The following is a 16,405-nucleotide window of genomic DNA, read 5'->3' on the forward strand; positions in this document are numbered from 1 at the left end:
AAGGCGTCGTCCAGGGAGCGGCGGCGGGCCGGGGGCAGGCGTCGCAGGGCGGTGGTGACGAGAAGAGTGGAAAAGCGCGCGGTCGTGGGCCGAAGGGTCGACGTATCGGCGTGTTTGTTATTCCAGCACGACGCGACTTGGTGGCTAGCGCAGGCGCAGCGATGACCTCAGGACGCAGCGAGACAACGGTGACAATGCGCGACGCGTGGGATAGTCAGATAGTCGGTGGCTATCGATAGAGAGATAATGGAGCAGAGCCGCAGGAGCACGGAAGGGGACAAATTACGTCGCCTTGGTGTCCTGGCTCAAGATGCTATCCGTGCGCACTCGTGATCAAAATAACGCGGTAGCTGGCTGCGCGCCCCCAGCCGTGAGCGACCCAGACCCGGACTTTCAAACATCATGCACGCTGCGCCGCTGTCAAACGGGACGCCTGCAATATGATGCCCGCCTCCTGTCATTGCACCCTGAGCATTGCTTCTCCAGCGCACCCAAAAGCCCCAAACGCTCAGGTGCCGACTGTGCGCGTCGGGCCCAGCCAAGCAAACAATGACGCTATGCAATCGGGCTTGAAAACCGTTCGCATGCCGCCAACAGGATCGCTGCTGGCTGCACCAACGGCCCACCAACTCGACGCCAATCGTTGCCGCTTCGGACGCTTACTCACGCTCGCTTGCGGTGTGTACTGCTACACGATGAGCGAAGAACGTCGTAGAATACCGCGTCGACATCATGCAAAACGATCGCAGCTTTGCAGCGTTCGTCCCGTGACGCGTCGAATTTTGATCGCTTTAGCTACATTAGTCACCTCGTAAACGCAGTCCTTGACTATCGCCCGTCATCGAGGCTCCACGCCGAAGCGCAGCCGGCCCGCGATACGCATTACCCCTCAATCCATCGCGATTGGGCAAATAGCCGTCTGTCTGGATCGATCAAGCGTACATGTAGCGGTTTCACCAAGTTTGACAGGCAAGACACGTGCACACACCATCAGGCAATAGTTACAAAGATTCGTTTCTTCATAATACTAGCTACGACTAGCTGACAATTAAGGATTGAACATTACTGTTGATGGTGTTTATCCAAACAATACAGATCTCAACGACTCCTCTAAGAAGTGTAGTCGCTTGTGTCCATCTCAGCAGTAAGCAACAACTTACGCGAGCTGGCACCGACGTACACCGTCTTGGGGTACTCGGAGATGACCCAGTTCTGGGCAGCGACGTCCCAGTTGCTGATGTCACGGCGGGTGATGTCAGCGTGGAAGGTAGCGCTCATACCGGGCTGGATGCTCAGACGGTCAAAGGCGCGGAGCTGGACTACAGGGTCCTCAGGGCCACCGAGAGCAATGTAGCACTGAACAACTTCGTCACCAGCGACGGTGCCGTTGTTGGTGATGGTGGCCTCAACAGTGTAGAGGACGTCCCACAGCTGAGGGTTACCACCGGGAGCACCACCGGCGGCGATGCGAGCCTGAGGTGAGCCATCAGTGGAACCTTCAGGCCACGTGTAGTCGACACCGTACTCAGGGTCTTGCGACGCCTCAGCAAGGTCAGTCGAGTTCAGGTAAGGGTAGATGAAGGTGGCCGGACGAGTGAAGTTGGCGGGGAACTGGTACTCCTCAATGTTCCTGCTGTAGTTGCCAAGAGTAGGGGCAGCGATGGTCTGACCAGTAGTGGGTTCGTATGCGCCAGCAGGCACCTTTGTGACACTGATGTTAGAGTACTCAAAGGTGGTGTAGGAGAGACCGAAACCGAACTCGTAGATAGGAGTGATGTTCTTCTTGTCAAACGCGCGGTAGTCAATGAAGACACCCTCGTCGAAGTTGTCCTGGGGGCTGCCGTGGCCGTTGGTGGGCTCGTAAGTGACATCGGGGCCGTACTCTTCCTGGGAGCTGCCAATGGTGAAGGGAAGCTTGCCACCGGGGTTGTGGCGGCCGTAGAGGATGTCGACGATGGCGTTGCCAGACTCTTGGCCGGGAAGACCAGCCCAGAGAATGGCAGTGATGTTCTCGTTGTCGTAGAAGTTGTTGACAAGGACAGGTCCGACAGAGTGGATGACGACAATGGTGTTGTTGCACAGTGCCGACACGTTCTGAATCAGAGTCTCACCGTCTTGCCAGACAGTGAGGTTGTTGCGGTCACCCATGTTACCTGTGCCTGAGTTAGTAAGGTTTCAATATAAAAGCAGGATAAAATATACCATCGACGGTGATGTAACCTTCACCAGAATCGGCGTTGACAAAGACGATAGCGTGGCTAACCTGGCTAGCCATTGCCTGAATCTGCGCGTAGGCCCAGTTGTCGGTGACGGAAGTGACGACACCACCATTGTCAGTAACCTCGCGCTTGATGGACTCGAGAGGAGTGACCAAGTAAGGGAAGTCGGCGGTTCCAGAGCCCCAGCCCATGGCCAAGGTACCGTTGTCACAGCCACGGTCGGCGCATCCGTTGGGACCGTACTCGTTCTCACCAGCGTCGTTACCGAAGACACCAGTCCACTTCTCGTTTCCAGAGAGAGGAAGGACACCAGAGTTCTTGAGCATGACAGTCGACTTGGCAGCAGAGCGGCGAATGGAGCGGAAGTGGTCCATGCGAACGTCAATGTGCTGGTTGACGAGCTTGTTGCCAACCTGTGCGTAGTAGTGCTCGTATCCGTAAGTGTCGCGTTGCCAGCTGTCGAAGTTGACAGGGATGGACTCGTCAAGGCCGACGAAGTAGTATGCTGCCATGATACGGACAGCCGCATCGTCGAGACGCCACTGGGGAACGGTACCGTTGAGGATGGAGATGGTCAGGTTGGTTCCCCAGAAGGACTGGCCAGAGTTGAAGTCGGTGTCACCGGGCATAGTCATGTCCAGACCAGCAAGGGTGGAAGAGACACCAGAGTGTTGAGCATCCCAGTCAGAGACGATGAATCCTTGGAAGCCAAGCTCGCCCTTAAGGATGTAGTTCTGGAGGTACGAGTTCTGGCAGACCTGGGAGTTGTTGACCTTGTTGTAAGAGCACATGATGGATCCAGTTCCAGCACGGATGGCGTCGGCGAAAGGCCACAGGTAGAGCTCGTGCAGAGTCTTGTCATCCAAGTTGGAGCTGATGGCATCGACGAAGCCAAAGTCCTCGAAGTTACCGGGCTGGCGGAAGTGCTCCTGCTCGTTCATGATGAAGTGCTTGGTGCATGCGATGACACCAGCGTCCTGGATACCGCGGACGGTATCGGCGACAGCATGACCAGTCAAGACTGGGTCAGGGGAGAAACCTTCCCAGTTACGCTGAGCAGATGTTAGTGAATGTCAAGGCAATCGAGTCGAATAACTTACTCCACCCTTGGGATGGCGACCAAGAGGACCGATAGCAGGGCCGAGCTGCACATCCACACCCTTTGCGCGGTGCTCCTGACCCATCTGGTAACCACGGCGGTAGAACTCGCCACGGTCCCATGATGCAGCGATAGTGCCACCTGCAGGGAATGCAGAGACGTAATCGGCGAAACGGATACCCAGAGGGCTGTCTTGCAAGCAGAGAGGGTCGAAGTCGAGACGGGGGATGGCGCCAACGTTGCCAACGCAGGCGTCACTCTGCCATCCAGTTCCGGTGGTGAGGTTCACTTTCTCGATGAGAGTAAGCTGGCTGACAAATGCCTTTGCCTTGGTAATGGCATCAGCCCAGTCGCCGGTGGTGTCCTCTGCCCAGCTATTTACGAGTCAGCAACTGTGTTCCAGATGTGAAGTTCGGTCGTGTCGCGATGCAACTGCCGCATGTGAAAGCTTGGTGGAGCCGGCGCTCCTTCGCTCTTCTCCACACCTGTCAAGCCCACTTCTACGGCTAATGACTTGTAATATGCCGAAATTTGTACGTACGGGCTGGGGTAGTATGGAGGACTCTCAGCAAAGTTCAATGGACTGCTGGTGTCGTTGGAGCCCGTGTTGTTGGAATACTTGTTTATGATCAGCGTAAGCTCGTAAACACGGCTGCAGGGGTGAATTGTACTGCGCGCAGAAAGGGGAAGAGGGCAACAACAAGATGCGCAAGATCGCGCAGCATCTCTGCAGCTTGATAACAAATATCTCGCAGTGCCAACGTCGTTGTGGTGCGTAATTAGAGAATGTGCAAACATACCTGGGCGTGGGCAAGGCCCGCAAACAATGCTTGTGCAAGCCACAGCATGGCGTCCGGCTGGCTGGGAAACGCGGCGATTGAGATACAAGAACACAGTAATATAAATCTACTGTGGTAGTATGCAAGTAGGAGTTGAGAGCGCTCGCAGACACAGGCCTAAAGTCCCGGGCGCCATGACAGCTTTATTCACAGCCGCGAGCAGCAAGTGACATGGGCAGGGCATAGCTTCCCCAGCGCCCAGCTACCCGTCCCCTAGCACCATGCGCCGTCACGACCCCAGGCGCAAGCGGCTGCCTCTTCTTCTGCGGGGGACGTGTGCAGAACCTGCTGATCCCCGCCCCTAAGCCCTCAATGACTCGATGGAGCGCACCCCGGTGCCTCCGCTGTGTTCTTCTGGCCCCGATGTTTCCTTGGAAGCCCCATCACATGGTCCATCTCCAGTCAAGACTGCTGCGCATATGCAGCGACCATCGACTTCTCGCAGCTGCATCACGTCAGGGTAGCTCCACAAGGGAAAAGAAGAAATGTTGCTCCTCTCCCGTCTCCCTTGAGCTACGTGCACGGGCGCGTTGAATGACCCTGGCCGTGTACATCGTCATCTACCTACGTCAACCCCGGACGTGCATATAAGCTCACACTCAAAAGCCCTTTCCGAGCGCCACAGAACAGCCAAGCTCGCAGTGGGAGGTGCGTGAGGCGCCCTGTCTCGTTGGCTCAAGACGTCCAAGCCCAGGGCAAGACACCCAGTGCGGGGTTGGTGTCGTATTCGAGCTTCCATGCTTCCGTCTTCAACTGCGCCGCAAAGTCGCAAACCTTGGTCTCTAGCATCTGCTCAGTAGCGTCTGCTGTGAGGTCCGACATTCCGTTGGGCTGAGAAATCGGCGGTATAGCTCCTCGGGGTAGACCCCAGTATTATCTGGAGCACCCGCATTATACATTGGCGAATCCTCGGGAAAACTCTTTGAGGACATGCTCCCGTTTTGCAAGCTCACGTTTACGTCCGGACCGTTGCCTCGGCGTGTGCTGTCGAGCAACTAGCAGCCGACCAGGTGCGCTTGAGAGCTTTTCCACCGGATGATCTAGTAAGCACCAGGACGCTCTCGTGGGCCGCCCCACTCGGCAGGTGGTACAACGAAAGTCACTCACGTCACTGATCTAGTCTGAGTAACTTGACCCCGATACTGACCCATTTGTGCTACACCTTTTCTCTCAGAGCAGCATCGCGTCAATACCAAGCGGATATACGAGCCGACGGTACGTTGTTCGGCATGTATTCAACCATCCGCCATGCTTGGCTGTCTCTCAATTGGTCACTACGTTGTAAACGGTACAAAGTACCTTGAATGTCAAAAGTACCTCGCGGTACACCGATAGTCTGCGATCCCTACCCAAGAACATCGCTAGCCTCGTTGGCTCCGAGTCCTAAGAATACCAGCAATATCCGAGTACCCGTTTTCCAGTGTGACGATCGCAACTTAATTAACGTAGTCGCGGTGTATTAGCTTCGCGCTTTCAAGGCATATCGCTGGTGGTGGTCAATCTAGATGTCGTCGTCCTGTGCAAGGACTTGCATGAGTCGTTCACGCTATATACCCCGCTCCGCGTGGAAATAGCACCTATTACGTCTAGCCTGCAGAAGTCTACCAGGTTTCAGCGTATAAACCTATGAGCGTATTTCGGGCGAAGACGACCGTCTGCGCCACATTCCACGATGCCGATGCAAGAGATTGGAGCTCTCTCTTGGAGTTGTGCCCAACGGCGTAGGCTTACTCAACATCATCTCGGTGCGGTCAGATTGAATTGCACCGGGCCGTCATGTTATATCCGCAGTTGAGCCTAGCCCATAGCCGAGCTTTTCGAGATAACTTGGATCACATATCACGTATTACATTGAACTTTTCACTCCGTCGAAATACTGAACTTAGATTGTGGAGCCTGTTCTTCTTTCGAGCCTAAATCCGATCAAGTCTAGCATGTCTTTGATGCAGCGCCATACGGAATTTTAGTAGCTGGAGACGACAATCGATCTCTTTCGGAGATGCGCCTTCATAAGTGTGCGTGGCTCAGGGTCTGACTAGCTTCGAGAGTTGCGGCATTGATGACGAAGCATGTCTGGTTTCCAGCTGGCGCGGAATCGCGAACAGAAAGATTTTGAGCTTCACAGCAACATCAGACAAACATGTCTGACTCGGACCTGGAAGCACGTCTGAGGACGAAGAGCATTAAGCTACACAGGTGGACGCCTACCCTTCGTGCCGGTACGCGCCATGATCTTTAGGGTACAAGACGATGGCCAGGTGATCTTCATCAGATGGTAGCGACAAGAAGCGGATCCAGCAACTGTTCCCTAGTAGGCGTACTCCGATACAAATGTGGACGATGGATTATGGCGAATACGGTGTTCGAGTGTGAAAGCTAGCGAAAGAGGAAGCACCAGATGGCGCTAAACCTGGTGCGGGGTTGGTGGAGCTTCTAGAGAATAGCCCGCCTGCTGGCTGTGCACGACATCGTACCCTCAACCGCATACAGCTCTCTGCTATCGAAAGGGCGGAACATCCTATGTTTCGAGGTTCTGTTGTTGTGCCTCTACCAGAGTCATGTGGCTGAAGGGCGAAGGCTCGTGATCTGACGTCATGGTCAGCCCTCACTATGCTCTCGCAGTACGACACGAGTCTCGGAGCATTGGTTGATCAATCAGCATACATTATAGAGGTACATCAGATTCGTTTTCAGGCCACAGCCTCATTAAAGCTAGGAGATGTCTGGTATCTGTGGGGTACTGTGATGATGTCTCGTCGAAGCCAATGACTGTCAGCGCCGCAAGGCTGGCTGCCTGCAGGCAGCACCACTGCGCCTTCCGTTGAGTCAACAGCCTTGAGTCAAACCTCGCACATTCAACTACATGCTGCTCTCTACTTAAGGTGATGTTGTCGACATCTTTATGTGACACAGTCGCATAAGCCATCTCGTTTACCATGGGTTCCAAGTTCTCTCGAGCGGTACGCCCGCACGTGGAGGCTGCTGCCTCGCCAGACGCAACTGCCCAACATCACGACATTGACCATGCAAACGCACAAACGCAATGCCAAGAGGCCACATCACGGGTCTCAGACCCTTATTGTTACGACGATATCAACGTTGCAACCTCTACCACCGTACCAGCTATTCCGCAAAGACGCAACAGCGCGCCCGCAACAACGTTCGCGACTCTTGCACCTTCCATAGCTATGGAACAAGCCCCAAACATCACCACTTCGTTCCTTCTCTTCTTAGAAGAGCGTCGACTCATGTCTATCCAACACGATCATGCCGACCCTGAACCGCCGCCCGCGACTACCATGCCCCCGCCTCCTCCAGCACCAGCAAAGCCTACTCTTACCTTACCATTACCAGAAGTACAATGTATTATATGCTGTACGGAGTTACCAGGTGCCAAAAGTCCGAAGCACTCAAAGGAGGTTGTGAAGCCATGCAGACAATGTGGCAGTACATACTGTGGGTCGTGCATCAAGAGGATGTTCACCGAATGCTGCAAAGATACTACGCGCATGCCTCCAAGGTGCTGCGGACAGATACCAATTCATTACGCAAAACCACATCTGACGAAGGAGGAATTCACAGAGTTCAAATCGAAGTACGAAGAGTGGCTCACACCAAATCCATTCTATTGCCCAGTGCCAACATGCTCGGCCTTCATTCCAGAGCGACTCCTGCCCGATCAGGCGACGAAAAAGCGAGGGAAGCGCGTTGACTCTGGTGTTGGAACGCCAACGTTGAACGTCTTTGCGTGTCCAACCTGCTCAGCTGAGATCTGTCTCGCATGTCGGCAAGTCGCTCATCCGGACGCTATATGCAATATCTCTGAATTCGGCATCGATGCAGAAACTACCGAGCTACTGAAGAGCTGGGGATATAAGAGGTGTCCAAAGTGCGGTCATGGACTGAAACGAATGTACGGTTGTCTACACATGGAGTGTCGATGTGGAGCGCACTTCTGCTACATGTGTATGGACGAGCCGGAGGACTGTGGTGGAGCGTGTAATGAATATGGGGAAGACGACGGGAGTGACGGCAACATCACGGAGTCTGATGAGGGCGAGTTTCCATCTGGCACGAACGATGCATCGGCGCTATCCAACGAGACACCTCAAACGCAAGAGACGGTTGGCGCAGCAGCGATATCTACGCCACAGCCAGCTCCTCCACGTAATCTTGATGCTGGAGGGCCTCGTTACTGGGAGAATCAAGATCTAGACTTTGGTGAAGAGCCAGGGGAAGACTACCAGGACCGCTCATGGAACTGTGACCACAGCTTCGAAACCTACAGAATTCCTCTCGCAAAAGCTCTAATCAACGATTCCGCGGCTGAGATGGAATGTGTAAAATGCTGGTGTTCCATACATCCAGAGATCGAAGCACCAGATGCTCCCTCAAAAGGCATTATTAGAGTGCCGACTGTACCAGCAGGCGCAGCAACAAGGGCTCCAGCAGGATTCGCGAGAGGCCACGGACGAGGGACAGGACGAAGACGAGGGCGACGACAATATATACCTCCCCGCGGACTCGTTGAACTAGGTGGCGCCATTGGAACAGCACCTCACCTTACTACCACCATCACCGCTTCACTATCTCAAAGTGTGCCATCCCAGAGTGCATCCGTCCGCGAAGCCTCGCCCATGGAAGACATTGTGTACTCCGACCCCGACCGGGTAGTAGATACATACGGCAACATCATCGCGACATCAGAGATCGAGCTTCGGCGACGAGCATCCGAAGCGTCATTCGTCACTAATGCCGTTCCTCCACGAGCGGATCAAAAGACTCAGGCAACTTTCAATGCCCCATCGACCATCTTCTCCATGAAGTTTAGTCTCGCCCATGAGTGCCTTAACTGCGCCTTACTCGTGTGCGCATCGTGCAAAGACGGTATCTTGGCCGCTGAAGAGAGGAAGTGAGAGGCCTAAGTCTTTCCGCATCTCTTACTTTACACGGAGCTTTGCAGCATTTATTAGCATGGGGAATTTCACGTTGGACTGCAGGGGCGTTACGGGCATACGGCTTTCCTTCTGTAGTTTCAAGACGCTTTTCAAATGGGAAGATTCGAACACTTATTATCGAACGGCGGATAGCAAGTAACTGGAGCACCCTTCTATGCACTTCAAAATGATGAATAGTGCTGGAGAACACCATGGGGTTGCATGTGGATTGTGTACGCGTCTTGTGGTGATGTACATGTCTCGGTCAGTGATTATATGCTCCATCATACGATAGTTGCGCATCGAACCACTCCCCGCTTCGCCCTAACATCAGGACTGGATGGTTGTATTGACTTGTATGATCTTCATGTAGAGGAGCAACGTCGATTCTTCTATGGCTTTGTGGCTTTGTGGCTCTGTTGTCTCAGCACTTTGATTCACTCATACATATGCTACAGGCCTACTACTTGAGACTATATACACCTATTCTCTGAATTCACAATATTCGAATTGTCCCACACATTACAAGCTTGACTTTCTCATCTTACTTCATGCATTCAGTTGCACATCTAGCATTCTAGCACGCCCCGGGATGACATGAGTAGCACTTGTCCTTCCCACAAGCACTCCTTATCGGTGACAAGAGCGTGAGGATGCCATTAAGGTACACACAATCATCAGATACAATTTTTTATTCTTGTTCATAGAAACGGACTACCGCACGTGAGAAGACCAACCGGGGAATCAAAACACTTGCAAAGGTTGAGCTCAAGTTCACTACATTCGTGGTACCGGTAGATGTAAGTATTTTAGCCCGCCGACATCTCTGATCGAGATTCCTTGATATTGTGCTTTCGCTCTCCGTTCGCTCGTCCCGTCGTGAGATAGCTTATTCATTCGTTCATTTCATCCACACTTGACTGTCGGATGCAGGTATGTCCTGTTTTCAGGCCGGAACCAAGGTTGACGCAATCTATGCGCCCAGGCTGGGGAAGGCGCTGGAATCGGTGATGTTGATGTTGGACTGGGCACCGCCGCGGCCTCCACGACCACGGGCCTCGCCACGTCCACGACCCTCACCGCCACGGCCACGTCCGCGGAACTCGCCACGACCTTCGCCGCGACCACGTCCCTCGCCACGGAATTCACCGCCGCCACGGCCACGACCGCGGAACTCGCCACGGCCTTCGCCACGGCCGCGTCCTCCTCGGCTACCGCCCTCACGGGGAGGGGGAGCAAGCATGCGGTCACCGTCGAGCTCGACGTGGACCTTCTCCTTGCGGGCGCGCTCGCGCTTGGCCTTGCCTTGGGAACCGGCCATGAAGTCCTCTTGCTCCTCACGGGCGAGAGCAGTGCCCTCGGGGAACTTGGTGCTGCTGCCCTCGTTGGCCTTGCGGACGTTCTGGGCGGCGAGAGAGAGCTTCTTCTCGGCGAGCTCAGCGAGGTAGGCGGCGTAGGACTTGCTCTTGTCCTCAGGCTCGGCGTCGGCCTCGCCCTCAGCGTCCTCCTTGATGGCGTCCTTCTCTTCAGCCTGAGCCATGGCCTCTCCAGCCTGCTCGTCAGCCAACTCGGCATCGCCGTCCTTTCCGCCCCAGCCGTGTGCGGCCTGCTTGTCGTGCTCGCTGGAGATCGTTAGATATGGCCGTGAGATGACATGGGATTTCTTACGCGATGCCAGTCCTGCTATGACGGTCACCCTGAGCAGCGCCTCCGCGACCTCCGCGTCCACCGCGACCGCGACCACGCTGTCCACCACGGCCTCCAGTGGCGGTAGGCTCTGCAGAACGTCAGTATAGGTACGAATTGACCAGTGACAGGGCACTCACCGCCAGATCCCCTGCCGCGGTTCTTGTCAGAGCCGACGCCGCGATCCCGGAATGCTGTGCTGCGTTAGCCGTTGTCCATTGAGCCTCCCGCGAGAGTGTAGAGCATGGGGGTTGCTCCTTGTATTCCACGTACCGTTGTCGTTGGCGTTGTCGGACTGCTTGGCACGGTTCTGGTTGCTCATCCTCTCGGGCATGGGCTTGGGGGCATCGGTTCCCTCGCGCTTGCCGTGCCTCATGACGGGCTTCTCAATTGCCCTCGTCGGTGGGTCAGCCGGCCTGTCGGGGTCGAGCTCGGGGTCATTGCCTGCGGGGTCGTGAGTGAGAGTTCGGTGCCTGTGCTGTGCGCTGCGACATACCCAGCAGCTCGTAAATGTTCTGCAGTTGTAATTAGCATCTTGAAGCTGTCTACTGTGGTGCAGGCCTTCTCGTAGACCTCAATGGAAGGCGCGAAGCCGGACGTGATGGTGGGGTGAGTTGTAGCTTACCTTGGAAGCAATTTGCGACATCTTGACGGATTGGAGCGCCTTTCGCGCTTTGCCCTTCTAGATGCACAATCTGCCGGGAGAGAAAAAGAATGCGAGAGCTTGCCCTACAGATTTTAGGGACGTGGCTCTCAGAAGTTGACTCGCGAACGGGGTGATAGCGCGATGTTGCGGGCACGAGGTTTTGGTCAATCGAAAATGGCCGTGGGTTGCTTCCGTAAGCGAGTGTAGTGGGGCTAAGACTATTGGAGGCACAAAGAAACATGAGCCCTGCGGTTCTTGCCGCATACAGCGCTTCACTCCATTCTTGTGTGAGGGCAGCTCAAAACAAAGTCTTGAGGCACATGGTATTCACTGTAACCAGCCTGTTAGATTGCAGCTCTTGCGCCGCTGGCGTGTCAGTGATTGATTCGAATGCGCGTTCAAGCGCACGTCATTCCGAGGCTGTTTCGCCCATGCAATGCTTTTTGTCAGGAAAAGCAATTGTGAATGTTTCCAATGCAGCTCCAGAACGCGATCGCATTGCTATAGTGTCGCAAGATGTGAAAATGCTTGACTTGGCGTTGGTTAAAGAGCATGAGCGCTGTCACGGCGTTGTGGGAGTATGAGGGGGGTGCAACGTTGACTCGATAGTTGCGGCCGACTGCATTACAATATGTACAAAGCATCGTCCTGCCTTCCAGTGTCACTAGACGGGCAGCGATGCCAGAGTGAAACGTATGGATGAGAAGTATTCACCCGCGTCCATAGCAATAACCCCAACCAATTTCCATCACAAATACACATGTCGTAAACCTGCCCCAGGTTGAATGATAACTTTTTGTAGAATTTCCCCCGTATCGAGACTCGTGGTCTCATGTTGAACGCCGTCGTACCGTCGTGACACATTGTCGATTGGGTAAAAGCAGTTGTTGCGCCCGCTAAACAACGTCATGGGAGGGTATCAGTCGGCGGTGATCCAAATCGGTCCCTGATAACTCCAATATAGCCCCCTCTTCCTATCCTTTCCTCATATCATCATCTACTCTCATACATCGTGGGGAAGTGCATGCTGGCCGAAAGTCCGAAGGGGTCGGCGTCAAGCATAGGGTCGTACGGGTCGAAGAGGTGGTTGTTGCTCATGCCATTGTAGGCATGGCCTCCGTCGTTGGGCGCCAAAGCTGCTGGGCTCGTAAAGGGTGGGTTCTGCGAGGGCGGCATCGGTGGTGGCATGTTGTTCGACGGTGGGAAGTTCTGTTGCGGGAACGGGCCAGGGCCAGCGGAGTGCTCGCTTGGGTCGTCGTGGTCGTAGGAGTCGGCTTGTTCCTCGTACTCCTGCTCTGTATTACGAAATCAGCCTAGGATTACAAAGCCCTATACTTAAGAGGGGATAGGAAACGGGTCAGCTTGCCGAGTTGACTCATGTGGTCCGTGAACTGTGTCTGGTAGAAAGACGTAGGACCACTGCTCTGAGTTATCCCGTTACCGTTGCTGCCAACAGTAGACGCGTTTGCTATGCCATTTGCGGGAGCCTGGTTCGTTACGAGCGAAGGACGCTGAGCACCCATCATGGGAGTAAAGTTTGATCTAGGCGGCTGCGGCCGTAGCGGCTGCTGCTGTTGGTGCTGCTGCTGTTGCGGTGGTATGGGCCCAAAGTTGGGAGACACTGATTGACCATGAGGTATGAAGCTGGGCGAGCGCGTTGCTGATTGAGCAGGCGACGAGAGATGCGAGCCAGGAGTGGGTTGCGACAGTGGTGAACGCTGAATCGGCCCATCCGGCTGTATCATGGGCAAGCCATTGACGCTATCAACCTTGGGCGGGCCTTGGAGCGAGCGCCGCTGTTGTTGTCTGTTCAATATAGCACGTTGTTGGAGAGGCGCCTGGTTGGGCGAGGTGTGTGCAGACGCTGGGGCTCTGGTCGGCCCCAGGTTTGGACTGCCAGTCTTCGCGCGCAGCTCGGCCTGGACGTCAATACCTGGTGGAGCAAGAGGTTAGCGTGTGTACCCTGATAGATAGACGTCTTGATAAGATTGGGGCTACCTTTCTCTAGCAGAATCCTCTCGAGTAGAGAATTCTTATACCGGAGCATAAGGCATTCGTCGGCGGCGTTGCGGTGACTGTTCTGCAGGTTCTGCAGCGTGTCCTCATGGTGCTTTATGGTGCTCTCCAGCTGCTTGATGTACTCTGTACGGCGTTCACGGAAGGCGGCTTGCGCCTGTCTATTGCGCTGCTTGCGCTCTTCTGAGGTGGCATATATCTTACGACGCTTGGTTAGTCCTATCTTCGACATAGTGATTGGCGATTCAATTGCTGCAGCCATGACAGGCAAGGCAATTGGCATCAGGAAGGCTCACAGGTTTACGGCCGCCTTTGCGCTTCTGCTGCTGGGGCTCTTCCTGGGTATATGTCTCCGCCAGACCGGGTTCCGGCGACGATCCGATAGAGTCGGTCGAACCATCGCGCGAAGCCTCTGCCTTGCCCACGGGGGCCGTCATATCTGTTACGAGACTATCTCCCATCTACGGCCACCGTACCCCTCCGTCCAGATAGAGGGGCACCGAGGCGCCAAGAGCTGCGAGAGATGCGACAAAGGCAGGTCGAAGGAGATAGCAGGAGGCTCTGGTCGCTTAGACGCGCTTGTGCTGGGCAGCCGCAGCGCCGGGTCGAAAATCGATACGGTTTGTATGGGGTTTTGATAATGTATGATAAGAAGAGGGCGTTCGGGCCTGTGTGTGGTCGCGCAGTAGTTGTGAGGTAAGCTCTTGGGTAATGGAAACAGAGATGGGCTCGAACGGAGGGGCGGAGTGCTGGACTTGAAAAGGCGGGCGGACCACTCTCTGCTGCCCAGATCAACTCCTCCCGTGTGGTTAAAGCTCGCTCGACTCGCCTCGCCCCAGAAGGCCTCCTCTCAGGCGCGCAGCAAATGGCAGCCGTGCTCCCGCTGCTGGGCACTTCGCACGCGCAATGACGGCCAAGCGAGCGGGTGCGCGGTTGGCCGAACGCTCAGAATTTTCTCGCGGGGTGCTCACGCTGCATCACGGCTCTCGCTGTGCCAGACGCCTGGTGGACGACGCCGAACATGGCTGCCCCAGCCGAGCTGGATCGCGATGCCCCATGCGGCGTAGCCTGGTGGTTAGCTCCCGCGCCACTAGAAAGTTTTGTAGCCTTTCTCCGGCTTCTCCATGGACGCGCAGGCAGAGCGCGAGCCTGGCATTGTTATCTAGCAGGCGGCGCCCGTTCGAGCGCGATCAACTCGCGACGTGTATGCGTCTGTCTGATTTCATCCACGCGGCCATGAAGTCTTCCCGTGAAAAGCAAGCAACCAGCCGTCGTCGTCGCATCCACGCCAGGCCACCGACGTCGGAGCGCGCCCCTGCACCGGGGCCACGCACCTCGCCCTTATGAAGTCACCCTACTCGCGGACGGCATAGGTAAGGCTGACGAGCAGGTTCCATCTGGATGATCTGATATGACGAGGGTTGCATTATCGGCGCAGCTGGCGATAACGATCGATACGACGGCAGTCAATCTATACGACATGCCTCACCGATGAACCTGGGACGTCTCTCAGCCGTGACCAGGACAACGCCCGTAGCCATCACGCTCAAACTCTCAGGGTCATCACGTGGCCTGCCCCGGGGCGGCTATGGGCCCTACTAGTGGCTGCCAGATCTTGGAAGAAGGAGCCACCAACGGTCGCATCTGCCGTGTGCATTGCACACCACCACCGCACAACTGCTCTTCTGGACACGTTATTCCGCCAGCGCAACCACCGGCTCCCGAACCGCTACCGAAGTCTGGCCTGGGGATCGCCGAGGTCGTTGCTTTATGCACCACTTGAGCTCTGTTGGCCCGAAGCAGCCGTAGCGTCACGACGCTTTTTCTCGGCTGAGCAAGCAGGTGACCTATGGGGCGGGCGGTCGAGACTCGTACGAGGGCATTAGTTGCATCCTGTCGCATCGTGACCTTCCAGCCGTTGTTCGAATAGTCGAGACCCGTCAAATCGGCAACGGACATTCGGCATTGCCTAGGTGCGGACTGTCGGATTCCACACTTGAGTGCTTTTGAACAGAAAGCATCAAAGTGCCAATTGACGCCCGCGCATGTACATTGTGAACCGAATTCCCGAAAAGTCTATCCTATACACGTAGAGGTTTGCGAGTGTGAGGATGGCCTGAAAATGTAGTCTCACTGAATCACTGTAGAACAGTTCACAGACATGATATATGGGCTGAGATCCTCATTAGCGCGTCTGAGTACATTGCTCAATAATTTCAACGCAGTGAGATGCGCTCTTTCCAGATGTCAGGTTTGTTCCTGCCAACTCCAACCGCCACGTGCGGTACAATCGTGTCAAGAGCACATGGACAAGCTCACACGGGCTCCTTCTCTCGCTCCTAGATGCAAAGTCGGGAGAGATCGTGACATCCGACCTTCACAATGCACACCTCAGGCGACAGTCCTCACCCCTACCAGGATATCCAAGCATCGCATAGTCTCATATGACTTCCATCCTGTTTTCAGCAGTATAGATCCCGCATCAATCACTCGGTCAGCTTCTAGTCGCTAGTCGCCAGCTTCGCGCGCAGTCTATCGTTCACGAGGTGCTCAGCGCAATATCGCTTCTCAAAGCATTGCTGACGGTAGGTAGCAATGACATTTTCCGAGATCGCGGGACGGCTGCTGAAAGGGTCAGGACACTCGCAGCCGCCGCCTGGCAAAGAGCACCTAATCGAATCTCATCCTTCGCCAGAGCGAGCCAGCATTTCCTCCTTTCTAGCTTCGCCCGAGTCAGACAACGGTCATATCACAGCCCGCGAAGGCATGCTCAGCATCCATCTTGGCGAACAAAGAGGACACTCCACCGCCTCTTCGTGGGCGAAACCTAGACCCTTATCAGACATTCGCGAAGTCACCGAATCAAGCTTTGCAGACACTCTACCCCGGAACGCCCTGACAAACAACTTTCCCCGGAGCACCTCGCGCACGGAGATGTCGCGGAAGCCCTCTGTTGCGACAAG

The 16,405-nt window shown here is 55.2% G+C and overlaps 4 protein-coding genes across 4 annotated transcripts; all 4 read right to left on the reverse strand.

Annotated features, from left to right (window-relative positions):
* Positions 1-1,110: 1,110 nt before the first annotated feature.
* On the reverse strand, positions 1,111-2,148 carry J4E90_002360 (uncharacterized protein; the record flags this gene model as incomplete). The annotated part of the gene is made up of 2 exons (XM_051431940.1): positions 1,111-2,114; positions 2,145-2,148. 2 exons carry the CDS (start codon positions 2,146-2,148, stop codon positions 1,111-1,113), a joined length of 1,008 nt encoding a protein of 335 aa, XP_051295074.1.
* Positions 2,149-2,164: 16 nt separating this feature from the next.
* J4E90_002361 (uncharacterized protein) lies at positions 2,165-3,403 on the reverse strand (the record flags this gene model as incomplete). Its single annotated transcript, XM_051431941.1, has 2 exons — positions 2,165-3,240; positions 3,400-3,403. 2 exons carry the CDS (start codon positions 3,401-3,403, stop codon positions 2,165-2,167), a joined length of 1,080 nt encoding a protein of 359 aa, XP_051295075.1.
* A 6,664-nt stretch (positions 3,404-10,067) lies between these two features.
* J4E90_002362 (uncharacterized protein) lies at positions 10,068-11,426 on the reverse strand (the record flags this gene model as incomplete). Its single annotated transcript, XM_051431942.1, has 6 exons — positions 10,068-10,716; positions 10,763-10,871; positions 10,921-10,974; positions 11,054-11,224; positions 11,277-11,295; positions 11,406-11,426. 6 exons carry the CDS (start codon positions 11,424-11,426, stop codon positions 10,068-10,070), a joined length of 1,023 nt encoding a protein of 340 aa, XP_051295076.1.
* Positions 11,427-12,419: 993 nt separating this feature from the next.
* Positions 12,420-13,879, reverse strand: J4E90_002363 (uncharacterized protein; the record flags this gene model as incomplete). The annotated part of the gene is made up of 4 exons (XM_051431943.1): positions 12,420-12,721; positions 12,781-13,359; positions 13,425-13,661; positions 13,747-13,879. The coding sequence occupies 4 exons, from the start codon at positions 13,877-13,879 to the stop codon at positions 12,420-12,422; spliced, it is 1,251 nt and encodes a 416-aa protein (XP_051295077.1).
* Positions 13,880-16,405: the final 2,526 nt, after the last annotated feature.

Source organism: Alternaria incomplexa (assembly GCF_024043165.1).
Source record: "Alternaria incomplexa strain BMP 0042 chromosome Unknown scaffold_2, whole genome shotgun sequence".
NCBI lineage: Eukaryota > Fungi > Ascomycota > Dothideomycetes > Pleosporales > Pleosporaceae > Alternaria > Alternaria incomplexa.